The sequence below is a fragment of the Gymnodraco acuticeps genome, unplaced genomic scaffold (assembly GCF_902827175.1).
Source record: "Gymnodraco acuticeps unplaced genomic scaffold, fGymAcu1.1, whole genome shotgun sequence".
Classification (NCBI taxonomy): Eukaryota; Metazoa; Chordata; class Actinopteri; order Perciformes; family Bathydraconidae; genus Gymnodraco; species Gymnodraco acuticeps.
In genome coordinates, this window is record NW_022989799.1 from 2158364 (window position 1) to 2174326 (window position 15963).

The window sequence follows — 15963 nt, forward strand, 5'->3', positions numbered from 1 at the left end:
GATTTTAATATTGCAGACTTTGCAGTGTGCGCTCCTTTTGTTGGTGCCGCCGGCGTTTTGTTCGAAGTTTTTATAGTTGAACGCAGGGCTCTCAAGTTTTGAACAGAGTTCAGAGTGAGATTTTGGCAGCGGCGGGGCTTTGGGTGGGGACGGTGGTCTTATCTGATAAATGACACATAAATTCATACAAATAAAAACATATTTATTTCATTCTTAGTGAAGGGATGTGTGTGTGTGTGTGTGTGTGTGTGTGTGTGTGTGTGTGTGTCTGTGTTTTGTTGTAGGTGTTGGTGGCAGTTTTTGAGGCCTTCAGCACTGGGGTTGGTGGTTCCCATCTGAAACAGTTTGGTTCCAGGCCTGCCATCTTCACTGTCATGATGGAGGACAGTGTTCCATCTAGGGCCAAGCTGTTCCTAGTTTTTGTCTTGTTCAGTCCAACCATCGAGAAAACCCTCTCCGCGTCGGCATTAGAGTGAGGGAGCACTAGAACAAGTTGAGCTATTTTAGTGAGCCTCCCAAACTGGCTCAAACCGGTCACCTTTAAAAAAAGGAACCAAGAGACTCTATTACTCAAATGCTTTGCTTTTGATTTCAATTGATTATGTGTATGTCATGTGGTGCCAAATATTTCTTACCTTGCACTTGATTGAGGACATACTCCCCCAAAACTCCTCAACATTAAAGGTGGTGGCTGATATTCCAGGAACTCCTCACACACCTTGTCCTGTTCCTCCGGCCCATGGAAAGGTAGTAGTTCCTGAAATCTAAAAAGAGCACCATGTGTAAAGAACTGATTAATGTATTCAATCAAAGTATTGAAATCCTGGAAAATGTGGAAACCCTTACCTGTCTATAAAGTATAGGGCATCTTCCACCCCACACTCAGTCCTCTGCTGCACATCCACAAATCTTGTATGCCTCAGAAGAGCCTCCTTCAGAGGGAGTTTATCGATGCCATACTCCACAGCCCTGACCAGAAATGCCAGTGCTGCCTGTTGGAATAGCTGCCCCTCCTGAGGTGTGATGTCTCCAGCCTCAAGGAGCCTATTGAGGGTAGCTCTGGTGGTGAAGCCAACATTTAGATTTTCTCCTACCAGACAGAGAACAGAAAGAGATAGAGAAGCAAATTAAGTCCAGGTAGTTTCAACAATATGCATCAGGTAGAGACAGGGATTTTCACTTTAACTCAAAACTAGACAAACAGTCAGTGTATAGATTCAGTCTGTCTAGTTTTGAGCACTATGTGCACAATAAGTGCAAGGTATTCCTCTATGTAAGCATAACATTTTACCCATAAACTACACAAGCATGGTATGCCTACACACATTTATGCTTTTTAACAGCCATAACAGAGATATCACCCAACTCGCCCAATAACAACAATCTTCCCAAAAAGTATATTTGAGGTCAATGAGAATACAGACTCCTTATATGAAACTTTTACCTGGCAGTTGGTTTAGTGGGTCCTTGTAGAGGATGTCATGGACTTGTCGGCCCTGTAGCGCTGACGGCTTCATGAACCTCGCACACAGTTTCTTGATGAACTTTGTCATCTGCAAATTTGTAGTTCATAAAACATTTCCATGTATTACTTGAAAAAGGACATATCAGTCAATTCAAGCAGACATACTGTATTTGGCAGCAGGATGGCCTAACCCTTGCATTTTACCTCTCCGTGGAGCTGAAAGATGGAAGACCTTTCTCTCTGGAGGAGGAGGTTCAGTAGGGTGAACACTGGCAGCGTCGCTTGATAGAAGAGTAGGTAGACTTCAGTCAGGGGGTTGGAAAATGCATTCACCAGCCTTCTAAATCTTGGTTGTTTCTCATCTGTGAATAAACAGTCAGTGCTTAAAAGTACACATTTAGTCTGGTGTAATGCACCTGTATTACTGTCAATGAAACAAACAACATACTTAAAGACTTAAAATAGCTGGTAAGTGGCCCATACTGTTGCAGAATTTGTGTGATGCACCTCTCCAGGCTTAACCATCGCACTGAAATGTGCAGCAGCATTTCCATGTACTCGCTCTCATCGAATTCACAAAATTCTGGAAAATATAAAACATAACATCAACAGTAAACAAATAAAAAATGTTTGCATTTTGTTGTATAACAGTAGAGCTGGTTGAATCACAAACCTGCCAGGTAACCTTTAAGGTCGGTGCTTCCTTTGAACCAGTCCCCAACATCCACGGTCAGATCCTCTGGATCAAATCCGGATATCTGCAATACATGAATTCAAGTATCTATTGCAACACTATCAGCAAACTGTTTTACATGGCATTGGGCTTAACGGATTGGTAATATAGAGTGTACATGTTTGAACTTACTTCCATAAACTTCTGCCCCGCATGTTTGGCAGTGTTGTGGATGATATGACAGGGGCATCCATGGATGTAAATACTGCCATTTTCCTTCAACATTCTGGCTGAGATTGAATTTCTGGCACCTGTATTTACAGGGGCATTGTCAATAGAGAGACCTACACAATTTCTCCAAGGGATGTCATTTTCCTGCAAGGTGTCATTGATTTCTGTGTAGATCACTTCAGCGGTGCCACAGCTCCTCCCACTGGTGGTGCACATATCAAGGAACCTGTGCACAACTTTGTTGGTGTCAAAAATTCTGACAGTGAGAGGATTCATCTTCTCTAGACCTGTAACAATAAGGACCATAACTAAAACAATATGTTGTTCAAATTGTATGAGTGCATGTAGAAATGGATAAAAAATAAGTACTAATTACTGATAGAAGTTGTTAAGCACATACCAGTATCATTCGAGCCATCTGTGACAAGTGTGAAGGGATTCTCTCTCATCTTCATCACCAGTTCCTTCTTAAAATGAGGTGCCACTGCTTCATTTATGAGGCACGTTGTTTTGGTGCTTGCGCTCTTAAAGCCCTGAGCTGTAGGGGAGTCTCTAAAACATTCTTTGTACAAGGGGCTGAAATGGTCAGCAACGGCAAAGGGAACATTGTGCTGCACCATTGCAACAGCAACCTTCACCTCAGCCCTCCTGGTCTGCAACAGAAACAACTGATTACATACCTCATAACCTTAAATACGTTTTCAAGGTAATATGACCATCAATTTGAAGAGAAATGTAATTCATCAAACATTGCCACCAGCTTTTTAGTTTTCCTGTGCTACACTGTACTGTATGTACCTTGGCCTCTTGTACACTCATGCCTCCAACAGAAGTTTCTGGCACGTAGAACTGTGCAATACTGCTGACTGAGTTTAGAGACTGTTCTTTGGCCCTATGTCCCTCACGCCTTGATGAGCACAGGAGTTCTCTTGTCTGCACACTGAGCACCAGTAGAAGGAGCTGGTGGTTCCCATTGTGATGAATGGCCATCGAGTTGACCACTCCTTCTTAAAGGAACACCAATATGTGGCTGCTCCACATAATACTCTCATTTTCTCTGTTTCCAATGGGTTCTCCCCAGTCTCCTCCACAGTCTCCTCCACTGCCTCCTCTACCTCCTCCACAGTCTCCTCTACTGCCTCCTCTGACCTGGCCACCTTTTTAGGGAGCTGATTGTTTTGAAAGCATGAAAGAATGCTTAGTTGCCTCTTTCCTGACATCTTTGAAAGACAAATGCAATAATTATTAATATGCTTTGTTTTCTGATAAAATATACACACACTCACGCCAGGGATGGAAATGAACACCAACCATCAGCCAAATGCTGGTAAAACATAACAGTGGCTGGTAGATTTGAAATACATAATACAAATGTACCATTGTTTTACTACTGAATGGCTGGTACATTTTCCCCAGTGGCTGGTAAATATTCAAATGTTTTGAAAAATTAATTTCCAGTCCTGGCGCGCGCGCACACACCGGGAAAATAGGAGACACAGGGACAGTCCAACAAGGGAGCAAATAGCCTTGGTGCTTACTACAATAACAATAACAACAATGATAATAATAAATAACAATAATAATCATTATAATAAGTTAGTGTAGGCGCAAAATTCCGAAGAAAACAAGCGTCAGAATAGCTGCTGAAATGAGCTAGCAGGGATTCAATCGGCTAGCTAGGCTAGTTCATGCATACTCTAGTCTAGTCAGTCAAACTGTTAGCTAAAAGCTCCCTGGACATATATTCCATAACAACGGAAATCAATGATGAGATGACTTACTGTACTGAAAATATGGTCTTCTCCCACGTCGAGCAGTCTGTAGCCACGCAAAATGTCAGTGAGTGACTATGTGACAGCCGTCCTCTTTGGTTACTCTTCAGCGAGCGTCTTAATCATTGGAATGGAATCAGAATGTAATGTTGTAGCGGAATGTCTAAATCCTACTCGGATACAGCCATGTTATTTTCTAATTGGCTGTTCGACAGTTTACATTCTTTTGATTGGTTGATGCGTGGCTACAGTGATTCTGTACTAGTTTGTTTACAAAATTGCGGCGCAACTTGGTGGGCGGTACCCTGGAAAGAAATCTCTGCGTGAGAAATACAAGGTGTGGCGTGTGAGCGTGTGAATGGATTGAAATGCGTGTGTCTCACGCCAAATGCGTGAGACTTGAGAGCTTTGTGAACCTAATTACAAGCGATACAGCTGCAGGTGTGCCGCCGGTCACCATGGTGTTACCATGATGTTAATGTTAATATTAAAGGTACGTTTGAGAAACCGGCTCGAGATACACTTTTTGTTATATTCTATGGAATGCTCTTAACATCCCGATAGCCGGCCCGGCTAAAATAACTGGATGGCCTACCTGCCTGTCAGCCTTCCTTCTGGGCACAAACTTATCTCGTGCCCTCATTGGTCATGTGCGCGTTCGTGTGTGTTGGAGGAGGGGCTCTGTGAGCAAGTGGCAGATTTTCTCCGGTTGTGTATTTTCAAATTCTAGCGATCTCGAGCCGGTTTCTCAAACTTACCTACCCCACCTTTAATACGCCAAAAATAGAAAACACAATGATTGTTCACGAGTCCCAAAACACGAGTCCAAGTCGAGACCGAAGTCTTTTGAGCAGGAGTCCAAGTCAAGTCTGAAGTCTCTGTGTGTGCGACTTAAGTGCGACTCGAGTCCGAGTCACAAACTCGAGTCCCCATCTCTGGTCTGTGCAATTTACTCCGCACGAGTTGGCGGACTTTATTTTGCTTACTTTAACATCATTTTTCAAGGTGGGGCTAAGCCATTTCTTGGTATGGGTGTAGCCTACCCCAGCCATACCCTGGCGCTGCCACTGGTGGGATGTATGGGGCGGGCCATTCTGCACATGCGTTAAATGCGTTAAATATTTTAACGTAAGTAATTCAAAAAATTAATTACCGCCGTTAACGCGATAATTTTGACAGCATTACTATATATATATATATATAAACTGTGTGCTGTTAATCTGTTTTTTGAGGTTTTGCTCTCTTGTTACCTTTAACCATACAGGTGTGATTTCATAGTTATTTTGTATGTTATTGTCAAAGGAACAAAATGAGCAACCCTTCATACTTAATTTGATATTCCTCATTATCATTATCGATCTGTTGTTTTGTTATGTTTGTTTTTGCCCTATTACTTGTAAAGCGACCTTGGGTCCCTTGAAAGGCGCTATATAAATCCAAGCTATTATTATTATTATTATTATTATTATTATTATTATTATTATTATTATCTGAAGCATTTGTTACTCTCATTTATTTTCCTCCCATAGTGACAGTATGGATAATCGGAGACAGCTGTGTCCGGCATGCTGCCCAGAGAGCTACAGAGACTATCGGCAGCAACCTTGGCCTCGACCAGAGGGTGTGCTGGTTCGGTTGGGGTGGACTGCGCTGGAGAGGTGTCCTCCCCTTCTTTTCCAACTCCCTGCGAGGAAGAGCAGCCCCGGATGTCCTCCTCATACACTGTGGCGGCAACGACTTGGGGGATGTGCCCAGTGTTCAGTTGCTGAACAAGATGAAGGAGGACCTGCACCAGCTTCACCATCGGCACCCTGGCATGAAGATCATGCTCTCCCAGATAAACCAAAAATAAATAAATTACATTCATATTTTCACTTATTTTGTCTACTGCTTACTGAAAATGTTAGCTATCACATCCAAATCCGACTATCAAATGAAAGGATAAGCTAACCATACAATACAGAAAACATTACACATTAAGGCTCAAATCTTTTCCCAAGCCATAGCAGTCTCAAAAGAGTCCCAAGTTAAAAACACAAAATCTTGACAATGAATACTACGCTGTCATGTATCAGTGACAATGCAAACAACAAGAAGGACTCCCCTAATCCCATGTATGTTGGCATCAAATATGTCATAAGCAGTGGCGGCGGGTCATTAGGGGCAGGTGGGGCACAGCCCCACCTAGTGTCAGAAGAAAGTATTACAAATAATGATTACAAAAAAATACTAAAAAATAAATAAAAAAACATATAAAATATATTTTAAGGTCATGTTTAATAATCTGATTCGTCTGTACATTTCTGTTTTAGTCTGTGTTCTTCTAATTAGTGTCTAGAGTGCCGTTTTGAGCTGTTTAGAGCCATGTGGGACAAAACCCGATCCTGCCCCTCCCTCTCACAGTCTAAGTGAACGGTGATTGTAAAAACTACACTGCGCATGCTCAGAGTATTTTTCTATTTAATGTGTGTGGCAAAAAAATAATGACCGTAGGGGCATAGTGCTCCCATCCCCACCATACGTCATCTCACATAATTCAGAATTGATTGGCTGTAAGTACTCACGTGTGCAGTGCTGCGAAACGTCACGTGTAGTTTGAAGAGGAGACGAGAGAGCAGCATATAGCTAACATCACCAGCGATTAAAAGAAGTAAAAAACTGAAAGAAAATGAATGAAGTTGACCATTTACTGGAGCACACATTTGAGACACTTAGTCTCGGAGAGAAACTGGAGGTAAAGCGCCTCGGTGCCCACCATCCACCGGATTTCCAAATGGTCCAGACTGCGGGCAAAGTTAAACGTGGGTTTAACGCTGAGTGGTTTGCTAAAAATAAATGGCTAACGGCGAGCATCCAGAAGAATTCCCTCTTTTGCTTTCCTTGCCTGCTTTTTGGTGAAGATCAAGGTACTTGGTCGAGGACAGGTTACAAGGACTTAAAGCATCTTTCGGAGAGGACAATGAAGCATGAGAGCAGCAACAGTCATTTGGAAAATGCCGTAAAATTGGGATTACTTGGAAGGGTGAATGTTGCAGCTCAGATTGACAGCGCCTACAGACGCGGCATTGAATCTCATAATAGGAAGGTGGAAGAAAACAGGTACGTGCTTGGTCGGATCATCACCTGTATTAAACTGTGTGGGAAATGTGAGACAGCACTGCGGGGCCACAACGAGTAGGGTTGGGAACCGAAACTCGGTTCCAGATGAGAACCGATAAGAAAATGCCGGGTACCGGGTACCCATACAAAATACACAATTTCGGTTCTGCTTAACGGTTCCTAAACGCGGTAGACCCTGTATTCCAGCGGGTCCGTCTGCACCGCGGTGCTGCGGTGACCCGGTGGAATACAGGGCGGACCTGGAGAATCACAGAACGGCCGGTCGTCAGCGGGCCGTTGACGGCCGGCTCGGTACGCTGACGGCCGGCACTGCCCTTCATTTTTTTAAACGGCATCATATAAATTTCGCTGACAGGCGACAGAGGTCCACAGTTGCCCCGCAGCGATGCTCCCCCGCCCTCCCGTAGACATTTCACGAGCTCAGTCACTTCATAACACCAAAGATAGGTCGCGGTAAACACTCTGAAGTGAGGCTCCACTACACTAAAAAAGAAAAAGAAAAGGCAAAGTGTAATGCCTGTTAATAGCTTGCCACAGGCATAGCTCCGTTAAAATAAAGCACAACTATTGTGCAATACATTTGTATTGCATGTATATTTTTTAGTAACAATTTCAGTTAAAGCTTTTAAGAATACATATATTTGTGTTATCTAAACGTTTGACCTCTTTATTTTACAATTTTGGAATCGAAACGGGGAATCGATAAGAACCGGAATCGATAAGCAGAACCGGAATCGAAATCGGAATCGATAAATTTCAAACGATACCCATCCCTAACAACGAGTCGGCGGACTCTCTGAATCCAGGGATATTCAGGTCAATTTTCGAGACAATGTGTGAGGGCGATTCCAGGCTTCAACGGCACTACGAAGCTCAGCTTGTTTTCAAAGGGACATCAAGCACCATACAGAATGAACTCTTGGACTGCATGTATGATGTGTACAGGGAGGAAACAGCCAAGCAAGTGGACAACACATCATTTGTTGCCGTTCAGGCCGACGAGACAACCGATGTCTCCTGTAAATCGCAAATGGTGATTGTGCTGCGATACATTATGCCTGACCTCACAGTTACAGAGCGTTTTTTGGAGTTTATGGAAGTAAAGGACAAAACTGGTGTAGGTCTCTCTAACAGCATCAAGGCTGTTCTGGAACCCCTGAAGCTGAAAGAAAAGCTAATCGCTCAGACCTATGACGGGGCGGCCGTCATGAGCGGTAACGTGCGCGGGGTACAGACGGTGATGAAGGAGACGTACCCAAACGCTCAGTTTGTTCACTGCTACGCCCACCAACTGAACCTGACCCTGCAGCAACTGTGTTCAGCAAGGATGAGCATCCTGAAGGTGTTTTTTGCAGATCTAACTGCTTTTTCCACTTTTTTCTCCGGTGCTCCAAAACGTGTTGCAGCTCTTGCAGAGGCAACACAGAGACGCATCCCACGGCCACCGGCTGTGAGATGGAACTTTAAAAGCAGAACTGTGAACGCGGTTTGGGAGACCCGAGATGCACTACTTCAGTGTATGAAGCATATACGCGCACAACCAGGATGGGATGCGGTCACCATAAGTGAGGCATACGGCCTGTCAAAGAAACTGCGGGACCGAGCATTTATGCAGCTCCTGGAGTTTTTTTCGTTGCTTATGCCAGAAGTGGATGTTCTATACAACACTCTGCAAAAACGAAGCATCGATGCACCTGGGATCAACAGCGCGCTCTGCCGTTTCAAGGAAAATGTTCAGAAAATGAGGCAGAAAACTGATGCATTGGCCGCCACTGCTCATGATGGAACAGACGAGCCAGGCCGACGAGTCAGCAGCACAGCGCCGGTGATGAAGGAGGCTTGTGACACAGTCATCTCACAGGTGGAACAGAGGTTCTCACAGAGTGACCATTTGATCGCTGCAAAGCTTGTTGACAGCTCATTCTTCCCACAGCATGTCCTGTCATTTCCTACACCTGAGCTTGACTGCGCCGTGAAACTGTGGCCTGCGTTGGGAAACAAGGAGAAGTTGAAGTCTGAGCTGACCACGCTCTACCGCCACAGTGAGCTTCACACTGGAAACACTGCCATGTCTCTGTTGAAATCCATTCACGAGAACAACTTGGAGGAAACGTTTGCTGAGACTGTTATTTTGGTCAAAATAATAGTGACAACTCCGATGACGACATCCGAGTCAGAGAGGAACTTTTCCACCCTCAAAAGGATAAAGACTTTCACTCGCAACACCATGGGACAGCCGCGACTTAACGCATTGGCCATGCTTTCAATTGAAAGCCAGTTGATCCAGCAACTACAGGACTTCATCCCCAAAGTGATAGACACATTCTGTCAGAGGAAGGACCCCCGTGCCGCTTTTCTTTTCAAGTGAGCCTTCAGCTTTGGTAAGTTCATTTATGTCATATATTTTGTTGATCTTCTGTGTTTTGCCTCTGCTGGATCGATTGATATTGTGACCTCGATGATGAGTGTCTGTGTTTTCCTTATATTTACAGTCTATGGTGTTTTAATGCTAAAGCATTACGGTTGTTGTTATTGTTAAGAATTACTTTGTGATGGTGACCTTTACTCCATGTATGAAGGTGCATTACTATGACATCCCCACGCTGTGTACGTAAATGTATGCGCTCACAGTGTTGCTCCTGTGGTCTTCAGTATGTAATTTGACACTCCCCCTCTCTCTCTCCTCCCCCCTCTCTCTCTCCTCCCTCTCTCTGTCCCCCCCCTCTCTCTCTCTCTCTCTATCTCCCCCGACCTCTTTCTGCCCCCCCAGTTTTGTACACCTAGAAACGCCACTGGTCATAAGCAATAGAATGTAATTATGAAGTGCAATACCCACAATCCCTACAGGGTCGTAACATCACAGAACATAATACCTTTTAGAGAGTTTCGAAATTGTTCAGTATGCAGATAAATATTTGTTTTACAATAGAAACATTTTTCTCAATAAATGTTCCCACATGTTGTGTCACATCCTGGCCCTGGCTGATCACCTCACTCCCTCACCTGTGTATTTTCGCTCCCTGTTAATCACCTGCCTGGTCTCAATGAGCCTCAGCTGTCCCTAATGATCACTCCTCACCTGTGTATTTAGTCTGTGCTGTTTCCTTGGTCAGGGCCAGTTCGTCTTGTCTGTATAGCAGAAAGTGCTCCATGTTTCTCTTCTGACGTAAGCTATTGTTCTAGCTGCTTAGCATTTGTACCAACCTAGTTGGTTGTTTTTTTGTTGCTTCTCTAGTAGTTTTCCGCCAACTTAGTTGGTTGTTTTTCGTTACTTCAAGTCAGTACATTTTTTGATCATTGCCTGTTTTATTTTTACCTTTTGGATTAAACGCTTGACTAAAGACCTTATTGCCTGGTTGTGCTCTTGAGTCCTATTTTTTGCTCGTGCCCGTACTTGTGCTTGATAGTTGTGAGCATCAACTTTAATAAATCTTTTGTCAACAAATAAAACATCTTAATTTCCTTCACGACAACATTTTGTTTATAACACCACTTCATTAACAATAAGCATAGGAAAATGATAAATGTCAACATTTAAGATTGTGCTTTTACTCTTTATTTAATCAGATCTATTTCACATTGAAAATGTTATAAATACACAAGCCACATTGAAAGTTACATCTTGCATTTTATGAAAAGTAAAGGTTTCGAATCATTTTATGACTTAAGTACACTAGAAAATAAATTTAAAGATGTGCAACAACTGTATCAGTAATTAAAATGATATAACTTATGTACAGGGTTGGGAGGGCTACTTGCCAAAAACGCAACCAGTAACTTAATGTGAGTATCAAGATATAAAAGTAATGTAACCTGATAACTTTATTTGTCTTTTGGATTACCTCAATATCAAATGCAATGCAAATAAACACAGGAGAGAAGAAATATTAATATGATTTGTTTTACTTAAATGTATAATATAATACCATAAAGCAGATTCAGGCAGTAGGTGTATATATTCACAATTAAAGTATTATCCTACAGAACAGTACCGCTTCCAGAGAAGAGATACAATATGATCATTTTAAAACAAACACTATATGCTCTTTTTAGGTTTTGAATAAGATTGTAATCCTGAGTTTCCCTATTATTAAAAAAAGTAAAACTAATCCGATTACATCTTTTCCTATGTCACTAAGGATTACACTTTCCTTTTTTTCTATACGATCTTGATTCGTGTTAGATGTAATCCATTACTACCTAAGCAAATAAAAGTCATAACTTTTGGAAAATTGTCTCAAGTTATAAGTTATGCCTTCAATCTCTTTCACGTGGAGAAGACATCACATTGGCCGAGGCGTTGCAACTTCCCTCAAGCGTCCTACATGAAAGAAAGATCACATGTTAAAAATGTGTGCACAAACTATTCAGTATGACCCGTTTAAAGCCCAAGTGTAAGAGTGAACAGAGGCGGAGTCTGCCTGTTTTCCAATTTGTTTTGTTTGTTGGCTGCTGCTACCCAAACCGACATCCTCACAAGCATTGACTGTTGGAATGTCATTATGCTCGACATTTTGAACAACAAAGGCTTCTTCAGGTGTGTCTTGTATCATAATGATATTGCTCTGATCAGCAGCAAGACTGTTTTCACCACTACCATGGTCTACATCTGCAACCTCCTCCTCATTGCTATTAACAGTCCAACTAGGAGTGTCACTTACCTTGTCATTGTTCCTCACCCTGCTTTTCCTTCTAGGCTGTTGTTCTTTGCCATTGGTGAGATAGAAAATGGTGGGCACTGCAGTGTTTTTCAGGCATCTCCTTCCCTAATAAAAATAATAAACAAAAACACATAAAATAACTTTTTGAGGTCTGTAGATATTCAACTTTCTTTTGAATAATGTTGTTTTAAATTTAAGAGTGCATTATAAAAGACAATAGAGGGCCAACATGTTAACTATGCAGTTAATCCATTCAACAATTACGTGTTTCCAAGATTCAGATTCAAAGGATTTATGTCATAGCACATAGGCTACAGTGTAGGAATGGCAATGAAAATCATCTGTCCCAAGCTCCTCCAACAATGCAACATAGTTATATAAGACATAAAACAATAAAATAAAATTAAGAATAATAAATTAGTGCAGGCAGAAATCTATATACACATAAATATAATAAGACATATGCAAGAACAGAATGTAAAGATAAATATTGTATAGTAAAATGAAATTAAATCCTTTTTTTTTTACAGTGATAGCTGTTAAGATAAATAAGTTATAAGATGACAACAGATGAATGAATGTTGCTATTAAAATAATGTAAAAAAAGGTAATATAATTCATCAGTTTTTAATAGAGTATGTTGTGGAATATTTTCCAAGGCCCATAACTTTGACCCAGTGTATCAGTTCAAACTGTCCTGACTGAGCACAGGCACCAGTAACCTTGGCTGCTGTGCTCTCAGTGTTTTGTCTCCCTGTTCCTGCCTGTTGGCGTCAGCTGATAAAGGTGTTATCATTCTATCTTGTTATGCAGCATGTTGATGATGCTCTCTGAACTAGCTAAATACATGGGTCTGGGGTAGAGTTCTTCAGAATTGACGTGGCAACTCTACCGTGAAGTCAGAACCTCTGACTCTTGGACTTGTGATGTGAATCCTCCGGCCGTTAACTCCAAATAAACCATCATGTGTTTGACATCAAAGCTCCAGCTCTTCCCGTGTCTCCTTCCTGAGTCGGTGACTCCCACTGCATAGCTACACAGAAGTTTCCTCTACAGAGTACGTGGGGGAAAATGGCAATTCTCTATCTATGATAAAGAGTCTTTGCATAAATTGAAGAGAAATGTGATGGTTTGCAAAAAAATTCGATTTCTATGTTTCTATATGTTCTATATGTTTCTATGTTTCTGGCAAAATCTTAATTTGGCCTTTAATCAAAAGAACATTACTCATCACTGATGTGCAAGCTGTGCCATAACAATTATTTAGCATTGTATGATGTATAAAATGTATTTAATTAGTAACAACAATTTACACTCACAAATGGAACCAAGTTATTTAAAAAAAAAAAAAAAAAGGATCTGTACCCATGAGTCCGTGCTGAAGTGATGACTCTCAAAGTGTTCACTGCACAGGCGAGAAGAAACGTTGGGGGTCCATTTATTCCTCCGGATGTTCAGCACCCACTGGTCCAGCCTGTCTGGATCACCTAAAGGAAACCTTTATACAAAAATACATGAAAACCGACCCAAAGACAACAGGAGGGTTAATGCCATATTCACTTAATAACGCATGAACAACTTACACATACTATATGATTTATTATTAATATGAAGATATTATTAAGATAAGATAAGATGTTACTTTATTGATTGAACATTTTAGTTTAGAATGTGCTGTCCCACGGTAATTCAGAAGGCTCACAGGTCACATTCCGACCATTATTTAAAACAATACTGTAGGCGCTTTCACACCGTCTACAGTTTGATTTGTATAAAGGGAGCTCTGTGGCTGATTGGCCGGCGATTGGGTGTGGCGCATTTATCATTAGGTGATCAGAGCTAACTGCCTGCCATCAGATTTCATTTAAAAAACAGGTCTGATTTTAAGCTTTTATCTTCAGTAGACTGGACTACTGCAATGGTGTCTTCACAGGTCTCACTGAAAAATCTATTAGAAAGCTGCAGCTGATTCAGAACGCTGCTGCTCGAGTCCTCACTAACACTAAGAAAGTGGATCACATCACTCCTGTTCTGAAGTCTTTACACTGGCTTCCTGTGTGTCAAAGAATAGATTTCAAAATGCTGGTTTATAAAGCTTTGAATGGTTTAGGCCCAAAATACATTTCTGACCTCCTGCTAAATTATGAACCATCCAGATCTCTCAGGTCTTCGGGGACTGGTCAGCTTTCTGTCCCCAGAGTCAGAACTAAACATGGTAAAGCAGCGTTCAGTTATTATGCTCCAAATATCTGGAACAAACTCCCAGAAACCTGCAGGTCCGCTGCAACTCTTACTACTTTTAAATCCAGGCTGAAGACTTTTCTTTTTGTCGCTGCTTTTAATTGAACTATTCATATTTAGACTGCACTGTAACTTTGATCCATGTACTTTTTCTTTTAATGTTTATTTTATTATCTTTTCTTTTTAATGACTGATTTTAAATGCCATTTTCTTAATGTCTTTCATTTTTTGTAAAGCACTTTGAATTGCCGTGTGTTGATTTCGTCTTTATTATTATTATTAATATGAAGATATTATTAAGATAAGATGTTACTTTATTGAACATTTTAGTTTAGAATGTGCTGTCCCACGGTAATTCAGAAGGCTCACAGGTCACATTCCGACCATTATTTAAAACAATAGGTGCTTTCACACCGTCTACAGTTTGATTTGTATTGAGGGAGCTCTGTGGCTGAATGGCCAGCGATTAGGTGTGGCGCATTTATCATAGGTGATCAGAGCTAACTGCCTGCCGTCAGATTTCATTTAAAAAACAGGTCTGATTTTAAGACTATTTCTGCGCTCATAAAGAATGATAAGAATAAGAATAATGCGTATTGAACTGGTTTAATTAATTAGTGAGTTTATTTAACACTAGAACCGCCAATCGGGTCAATTTGTGTGATGTGTGTTGTGTGTGTGCAATGTAACTTTTTTTCAATAAAATATTAAAGTCTCTTACAGTTACTTTCGTAAACCTGAAGTGAATACATTTTGGATTACTTTATTGCTGGAAAGATTTCCTCACAACATTTAATATTCATTACTAAAGGAACAGCCGAATCATCACAGCGCACAAAACCTATTACCGCCGCAGATGGACCAAAAAAAAGGGAGCGTTTGAAAAAAATGAAACAATAACAACGAAACATGGAGGAACAAAAGTCTGCGTTTAAACCAAGCGGCAAACTCTGGGGAACAGCCGGGACGCCAATACGGAAGTGCCATACACTGCAGTTCATACATGGGCCGCTAGGGACTGACTGCAGAAAGGAGTCATTTCCATAGACCCCGATGTTAAAATGCCCAACTTTACAGCAGAAAAAAACATGTTTCTACCCATGGATGCAATAAATATTATTATCGATATAGTTAGATTCCACCTTCATGATTATGAATCTGTGAGTGAATTGTTTTCTAACACGACCCTTTTATTTATATTAGGTCTTAACGTTTTTGCATAAATTAGGGCGTGGTCACTTTGATGGACATGTACATGCCTCACTGTCAGCTAACAGCAACTTGTCCACTCTGCTAGGCTACAACGTTAGTTAGTCATAGTACTGCAAGGCAAGGCAAGGCAAGGCAAGGCAAGGCTGTACTTGACCCTTTACCTTTAGCCGTGTTCGTGGTGATTGTGCCTTTTAGGGAATATTGTTACAAATACCAGACAATTAAAATGTCGTGCTGTGCGCTTGAATGTACTAACAGAACTTCCAAGAAGTCTAAAATGATAATATTATACATGTTAACCCCGTTCGCAGGTGTTTGTGTGCTTGGTAGCTTAGCTTGTTACTTATTAGCCAGCTAAGGACGTAACACTTTATACATACATATACATTTTAGTTTATGATTCAGCCTTGGGTAAGACTTTTATAGTCTATGGCTATGACGCCCATAATGCTAAACGGGAGCAAATGTTAATAGGGGACCCAATTATCCCAGTGGTGGCCGCCGGAGCTAACGGTCCCGGAGCTAGCCCACTGCGGCTCCGTTAGGTCCGGGCGGTGGAGTCCGTCGTTATAACTGGAGATCAAGGAA

At 41.5% G+C, this 15963-nt stretch overlaps 1 protein-coding gene and 1 long non-coding RNA gene across 2 annotated transcripts; both read right to left on the minus strand.

Annotated features, from left to right (window-relative positions):
• Nucleotides 1-354: 354 nt before the first annotated feature.
• LOC117550308 lies at nt 355-2865 on the minus strand. Its single transcript, XM_034222687.1, has 9 exons — nt 2770-2865; nt 2331-2656; nt 2139-2223; nt 1914-2048; nt 1670-1827; nt 1445-1553; nt 847-1090; nt 636-764; nt 355-538 (listed from the first exon to the last, which is right to left on the minus strand). Exons 1-9 carry the CDS (start codon nt 2822-2824, stop codon nt 535-537), a joined length of 1245 nt encoding a protein of 414 aa, XP_034078578.1. The 5' UTR covers nt 2825-2865; the 3' UTR covers nt 355-534.
• Nucleotides 2866-11001: 8136 nt separating this feature from the next.
• Nucleotides 11002-13425, minus strand: LOC117550172. The gene is made up of 3 exons (XR_004569582.1): nt 13288-13425; nt 11923-12027; nt 11002-11582 (listed from the first exon to the last, which is right to left on the minus strand). It is a non-coding gene; the product is annotated as an uncharacterized LOC117550172 (long non-coding RNA).
• Nucleotides 13426-15963: the final 2538 nt, after the last annotated feature.

Bases quoted from the DNA above. Each gene is read 5' to 3' on its own strand.
- LOC117550308 (XM_034222687.1), bottom strand. From the start codon at position 2,824: ATGAAGATGAGAGAGAATCCCTTCACACTTGTCACAGATGGCTCGAAT. The intron at 2,224-2,330 runs GTAAGTTCAAAC...CATGTATTGCAG, and splicing joins CGGGGCAGAAGTTTATGGAA to ATATCCGGATTTGATCCAGA. The intron at 1,554-1,669 runs GTAAAATGCAAG...ACAAATTTGCAG, and splicing joins TCTTTCAGCTCCACGGAGAG to ATGACAAAGTTCATCAAGAA.